We start from the raw sequence: 7174 nt of genomic DNA, 5'->3' as shown, positions 1-7174 counted from the left end.
TTTAAAATAGCGCAATTTTAGTGCGTGCGTTCCGTTTTCTTCGCGCAGCTAAAAAGGGAACCTTGCGATCGACACCCCCTCTCCTCCATAGGTATACACGTGAATTTCACAGCATAGGTATACACGTGAATTTCACAGGCCATAGGTAATACACGTGAATTTCACAGCCATGCGTCGTTACTGATCGGATGTGTAATTTTTAGCTTGGTTTGTTTGAGTTTGATTTTCGTTTCTTCGTTTTTATTGTTTTTATAGCTAATGACACTTAATCCCGCGCGTACTTTTTTGTTCTATACGCAAACAGCCATGATACGCAGGGTGTCGATGGGAAGGTGCCCTGTCGATAGGTGGTGCCCCAGTGCCGTATATTAAGAGAGTCTGGCCAACTCATAAATTGGACGCCATGTCGTTACCCAGCGTACAGTGCGCTTAAGGTTTTAGCGTGTGCGCTTGGGGGTTAGCGTTACGCGCAGGCGTCCCAAAGGCGCAAGGCACTGTGTTGCTTGACTTTTTGTTTTTCATAGAGAGAGAGGGAGAGACACAGAGAGAGAAAGGGTGTAGGTTGGGGGAGGGACATTCTTTCATTCCATCCATGTTGAACAAAGCCAACAATCGCCAATCATTTTTACACATTTAAATAGACCATTGTGGACACAAGCACCCAGGTATAGGGAAGCTGTCTAAAGGACATAATTCTTGAATATAAATATGATAATTTTTTTTTGCTGTAAAAATAAAAGAAGAATTCACAGTATGCCGTGTCATACACTTTCACTAGACTGTATGCTGTATTATATTTAGCAAGCTGTCCAGGGAACAAGAATATTGTACAACAAAATGATAAATAAATTTACAATTCTAGCAGTGCACAGGCAATAGACGAATTCCACAGTTACTACTGTTTTGCACGTAAATAACCATCAATTACCATCCTATTTATAGTACCATATAGTTATGTATGAAACAGACATGAAGGCTTACTATAGTATGTAATCCGAAAGGAATACGCCTAATGTACAATGTACAACATGAAACGTCATCGGCAAGTGCGTATTAAGGTATGTAAAATGATCTCAAATTGCTTAGAAATAGTTTTTAAAAAGACCTGTAATTGAACGAAAGCACAAATACCTGGATATGATGATTAGGGATATCCTCAGTGACATCCGTACCAAATATAAACTATACGATCAGGACCATTTAATATATAGATATGAAATAAGTTAAAAAACAAATAAAATCGTCCAAATGGCTACCGGCATATATCTCAGCCATATTTCATTGTTCTCTTAGCAGGTGTACAGTATGTCCCCCCCCCCCCCCCCCCAAAAAAAAAAAAAAAAAAAAAAAAAAAAATAATAATAATAATAATAAAAAATAAAAAATAAAGAATAAAAAAAATACAATCAGATTTTCGCATTGATAACACCCAATAGGATTAAACTGTTTAAATGCTACTTCAGAGTCTTAAAATACAATATCTTAGCTCTCAATTTGGTAAAGCGGTCACAGAGAAAAGTGGATTGTTGTAAAGCATGTCATGAGTCTGATTCTTCCAAGTTAAGCACTTCGGCGATGCTCTTGTGTGAGAATACAATACACAGAACTTGGAGGGAAGAGATTTCTGACATCCTCTACAAAACCCCTAATTTCTCTTTGACCACTGAAGCAAATCGAATGGGGTTTTCTGTAAATAATGTGGCCAATGAGTTATAGTTTCATACCCTGAATTTGTATTTAGATTGATTGACTATTTTTAAAGATATCAATGCGGAGAGTCTCGTTGTAATTTTTTTTTGGGGGGGGGTATATACGGTAGAGTACGTCTTGACAATGTTACACGTCAGTTTCATATAATTGACAGAAAAAAATGCCATGTTTGTCGTAAGATATAATACGTCGAGTGTTTACTTTCCTTGAACTAGGTGTGAATGGATAACTTTTATTGTTTAAGAGAGCAAGTATTAAGGAATTTGACCATTTTTTACTCATCAGTTGACCTATCTATACTTCATGGCAATACCTTGAGTGGTTATTTTGAAAATATGTGGAAAATCTTGTCATTTTACTATTTTCGCTTGACCTTTGACCATCATGGCCAAAATCTTTCCCTATATATACGCGTAACTGAATAGTAATGGTGGCATGCAAATACCGTGTTTGGTTTTAAGTTTTTACATTAGGTAATCTTCAAGGTACGGAGGAACTGGGTAATAATATTTTAACAATAGATACTAGAATTTTAACATTTTACCTGACATTGATCCTTGACCTTTGGCCCCCTCCCATGACCCCCCCCCCCACCCCACCCCCAATAAATGAATAGATAAATAAATAAACCACAAGAGAATCATAGTCGCCGCAGTAAGTTTTGTCTGGAAATATATATACTCACCTTCAAAAATTGCATGTAGATATATGGGAAATAGTAACATTGTTTTAAGAATTGAACCATTATGTACATGATTTTGACCTTTCACTTTGAGCGTGTTTACACAAAAGTTTATAAGCTATCAAAGACAAAACTTCGTCCACTCACACATGCACCTTAATGTCAAACAGTTTCATTACAAACGGTGTCCAAAAATGATTACGGAATGAAGGACAGACAGAAGGACGGACGGACGACCAAAACAAATGCCTCAGGCTACACTTCGTACGTTATGGCGGTGGCATACAAATGTAAATAAAAACTTGGATAGTCTGAAAGACACCGTGAGGAATCCAAAGAAAACATATCATACAGTTTTCCCGTCGCACACTGATTTCTCACTTTTTGTTCCCTTCGTTTTGGCTCTGTCGGAAAGCGGTGCATCATTACACATGAGTCAGGTGGTTCAAGCAACACCATGCTGGGCAGGAATTTAGGCATGACAAATCTTCAGTTTTTCGCAGAAACATATCAAAATAACTTTAAAATAATATATTATATACCTTCTACTTCAATAAAGCAGACAACGGCAATGACAATTCATCATCCCCGCTGCACCGTGACTGATATTGGGGATTTCCCAAAGGCAAACTAAATTAGCGCGTAGCTGCGCGTAATGAACAATGGGCACTGCGTATGAGCTTTGCTCGCGCCCGCGTGATTGACTTTGGTAACGACATGGCGCCTGTAGATCACGGGACCAGCTTTTGACCAATCACAGGCTTCAAAACACATAAGCCAAAAACCGAGTTGGCCAGACTCTCTTAATATACGGCACTGTGGTGCCCCAATACCTGCAGTCAGTCTCTGCGGTTGCGCATTTTCATTCAGTCAGTATTCAGTCGGTCAGTGTATCTTATCTCCATATGCATAATAGCAGACACTGTGTGCATGTGTGTTATGTGTGGTATGTGTGGATAATTTTGGACGAATACATTTTTACTAGGGATGATTTCTGGTTTTTTTTTAATAGAATTATCAAAATATAGCCATTAACACAGTCAAATTATTAACCAGTTTAAACAAAATAAGCTTTTAACCAACAAACTTAGACATTTTCCGATTTTTTGAAAATATTTGATATTAGTAGAACTAATACTGGTATGGAATATTAGGATTTTCCCCTATATCAGAATGGAGAGGACCCTAGCAACTGAATAGTATCAAGATGGCGCTGATGTTGCAGCACAAAGCGTCTAAATCTGTCGCTCAACCTGCATCAAAATACTACATAGGCGACAAAAATCCTGTCATAAATGCGTTTGAGGAAGACTACAAATTATTCATTCAGTTTATGAAAAAGAGATGCGCTCCTGGATACAAGAAAAAAGATGAAGAGCCGTACGCGAGAGGGTAAGTAACTAAGTAGAGCCTAATTGCCAACCGCACACGCTCAGTCCCATATATTCTTGACTGTGTTTGTCGATCGTTGCTATTCTAATATAAATTCTAACGTTAGACAAGCTATGTCGTGTGTCTAATAATAAATATTAACGAGACATGAAAACTCGTCACATTGAGGACGAGTTAGGTGATACGCTTGTGGTCATCAGATGACAGTCATCTGTGATCGACAAAGAAAAGAATGTGATATAGATCTAGGCACCTTGAAGTTATATTGAGCGTGCATGCGAAACCGTTTCTGTAACCACTCGGCGACGGGTCATCCACAGAAATGGTAAGACAAAAAAAAAAACAATGTATAGATATAACAGGGGGAAAGTCAATGCCCACTCAACTAACGTGGCCGTGTGAACATCTATTGCATTGCTAGACGTAAAAGCGGCCTTGTAACGACTGAGGTCGCTATGACATTTCTGGCAACTTGGGAAAAATACGTCCCGCAGACATAAAGCCTATAATCGGCTGGTTTTGATACCTTGCCTTTAATCACAATTTTCAGTGTAATGACGTCATCAAATTACAAAACAATGACATGGTCTTGAAAGACAATTGTTCAAAGTACAACACCTCAGTCGTCGTCATTACATACTATGATCGGTTTGACAAAGTGAACCTGCAAAATTTTGCTGCAGTCGAAGCAATGTGGTCTCCAACACATAAAAAAGAGGGATATGGCGTGTGTGTGTGTCTGTGTGTGTGTATAGGTGCGTTTATATACGAACGTGATTTCTACATGGACGAATATGTAATACAAAATTGAAGAAAAAAAAAGTAAAATAGCTAAGTATTTTGTTTCGTGATCTAGTGGGGTTCGAACCCGCAACCTCACGTCTCTGAGACGTCGCCTTTAACCACTCGGCCAGACGTCTCGACGAGACAATATGGGGAACGTAAACTTATGTATGTGAAAGATACATGAGGAATCGTTTTGTCCACATTCCATTTTCATATTCAGTTTTTAGCTGCAAAATTGTCAAACTGATGAGGAGATTTCAAAGAATAAAATGCATGATTACTGCAGCTTATTGTCTCAGCTACAACATACTAAAGTTTCAGAGGAAATGAAGCAAAATCAGCTGAGATAAAGGTGCTTAAACGATGTCAAGTCAATGCACATTAAAAAAAAAAAAATCACCTCCCATAGACATAACACGTAAACTTGTCTGATTTTGAGTCTTTACCTTTAATAACAATTTGAAGTATGATGGTAAGTCTTCTCGAACCAAGAGTGTGGAACGGAAGCTTCTACGTGAAAGATGAATCATGACGATCACCCGTGACCGACACATCTTCAAAGGGATCAGTTATTAGAAGTGGAAGCCCTCGTGCCAAGATTATTGTCTCAGCAATTCCAAAGCAATGATACCCTTACCTTTAGGTATACCATAATTTCCCTCTGAAATCATTGGTATTATTCATGTACAATTGCTTGCCTTGTCCATAAACTTTGCTTTACAAACTTTCAGTGAAAGGTGTCATAACATAATTCTGTAACTCCATTAGCAGTGATTGACTACATAAAATAATAAAGATATATCAAATTGAACGCTTAGCGCGTATAACTAAGGGGGATTTTAGCCTGATGCTGTGTTATTCACTGCTCAGATACCAACAACACTCATTACCTACGTCTACGTATAGAGAAACAGCCATGACTAAAATAAGGTTTTCCTTTTCTTTGGCAGATAGACACACAACCCCTTTGAACACACTATAATTGACATGGAGGGACATGAAAAAGTTCATTACTACTACTAAACAGTGATGCTTTCTCCTCATGTGGCACAAGATACCTCTATAGCAACATAAAACCTGTCTACAATTCCATTATTGGGTCAAACAATAACAACCTGGAATTTCAAAGAGACGAGCGAGACGCCATACACCTGGCCTAGAATTAATTTATTCAGTTGCCATTCCTGCTCCAGTTGAGTTATGTAAATTATTTTCCGACCTGTCTTGTGCAGTGTAACAGGAACAAACGTAGAGAAAAGGAAAGAGAAAACGAAAGGTGGCAAGCGGGGCACTGTATACCAAGGGCAATTTACAACATTACGTATGATAAATGAAGCAAATCCAACCTCCAGCCTCCGACAAAAAAAAAAGGAACTTGAGTGACTGTGTGTCGTGGGGTAATGACATCGGAATGAAGCTGAACTGCCACAAAAAAAAAAAAACAAAGAAAGAGAGAGAGAAAAAAATAATAGCGTCCTGCGGGTCCCGAACATCTCGTCCTAAGGTAGTGCATAATGACCATGCAGCGCGCTAAGCGACTATAAAGCCACACGGCTGTCCCGAAGATTGGATATGAAATTCATATCTTTATATCATTTACAACATGAAAAAGTTCATTACTACTACTAAACAGTGATGCCTTCTATTCATGTTGCACAAGATACTTTTATAGCAACATAAAACCTGTCTACAACTCCGTTATTGGGTCAAACAATAATAACCTGGAATTTCAAAGAGATGAGCGAGACGCCATACACCTGGACTAGAGTTAATCAATTCAGCTCCCATTCCTGCCAGTTATTTAAACGTACATGTTCCTACCACCTATCCTGTTACAGTATAACAATAACCAATGAAGAGAAAAGGAAAGAGCAAACGAAAGGTGGTAAGCGGGACACTGCAACAAGGGGCAATTTACAACATTAAGTGTGACAAAATTAATGAAGCAAACCCAATCTCCAAACTCCAATACAAAACAAGGGAAATAGAGCAGCCGTGTTCACGGGTTACGTACACTTTATAAAATAATACGATAAATGACATCGGAGTAAAGCTGAACTGCCGAAAAAAAGAGAAAAAAAGAAAGAACGGATAAAAGTCCTGTGGGAGTCGAACCTCTCGCCTTCCGGTATGGCGTTATGAACACCCAGCGCGCTAACCGATTATGCCACATCGCTGTCCTGAAGATCGAGTGCGAAACTTAAATCTAAATACCATCGTGAGTGTGTTGCCTTGTGATGGCGCTATTCAACTTCCCACAAGTGGCAGCGTTGATTCGATCAATATATAGTTGCAAAGAAAAATTGGGAATCGTTCCGTACAGATTGCATTCTCATTTTCAGTTTTAAACTACAAAATTATCAACCTGATGAGGAGATTTGAAAACATAAAATGCATGATTACTAAAGCTTATTGTCTCAGCTACAACATATTTATGTTTCAGAGGAAATGGAGCAAAATCAGCTGAGATAAAGGTGCTTAAACGTTGTAAAGTCAATGCATGGTTTTTAAAAAAATCACCTCCCATAGACATAACACGTAAACTTGTCCGATTTTGTGTCTTTACTTTTAATCACAATTTAAAGTATGATGACGTCATCAAAT

At 38.4% G+C, this 7174-nt stretch overlaps 1 protein-coding gene across 1 annotated transcript in view; it reads left to right on the top strand.

Moving 5' to 3' along the window:
• The first annotated feature begins 3599 nt into the window (after window positions 1–3599).
• LOC139722916 (cilia- and flagella-associated protein 54-like) overlaps window positions 3600–7174 on the top strand; it is a 117877-nt gene continuing 114302 nt past the window's right edge. Inside the window, exon 1 of the mRNA XM_071634198.1 lies at window positions 3600–3784. Coding sequence (XP_071490299.1) covers window positions 3600–3784 — 185 coding nt within the window. The remainder of the gene's footprint in view (window positions 3785–7174) is intronic.

The sequence above is a fragment of the Diadema antillarum genome, unplaced genomic scaffold (assembly GCF_040938485.1).
Source record: "Diadema antillarum isolate AM-2024a unplaced genomic scaffold, OU_Dant_1.0 scf00000177, whole genome shotgun sequence".
Taxonomy (NCBI): Eukaryota; Metazoa; Echinodermata; class Echinoidea; order Diadematoida; family Diadematidae; genus Diadema; species Diadema antillarum.
Note: the sequence above shows the minus strand (reverse complement) of the source record. Positions and strands in the feature narration are given on the sequence as shown.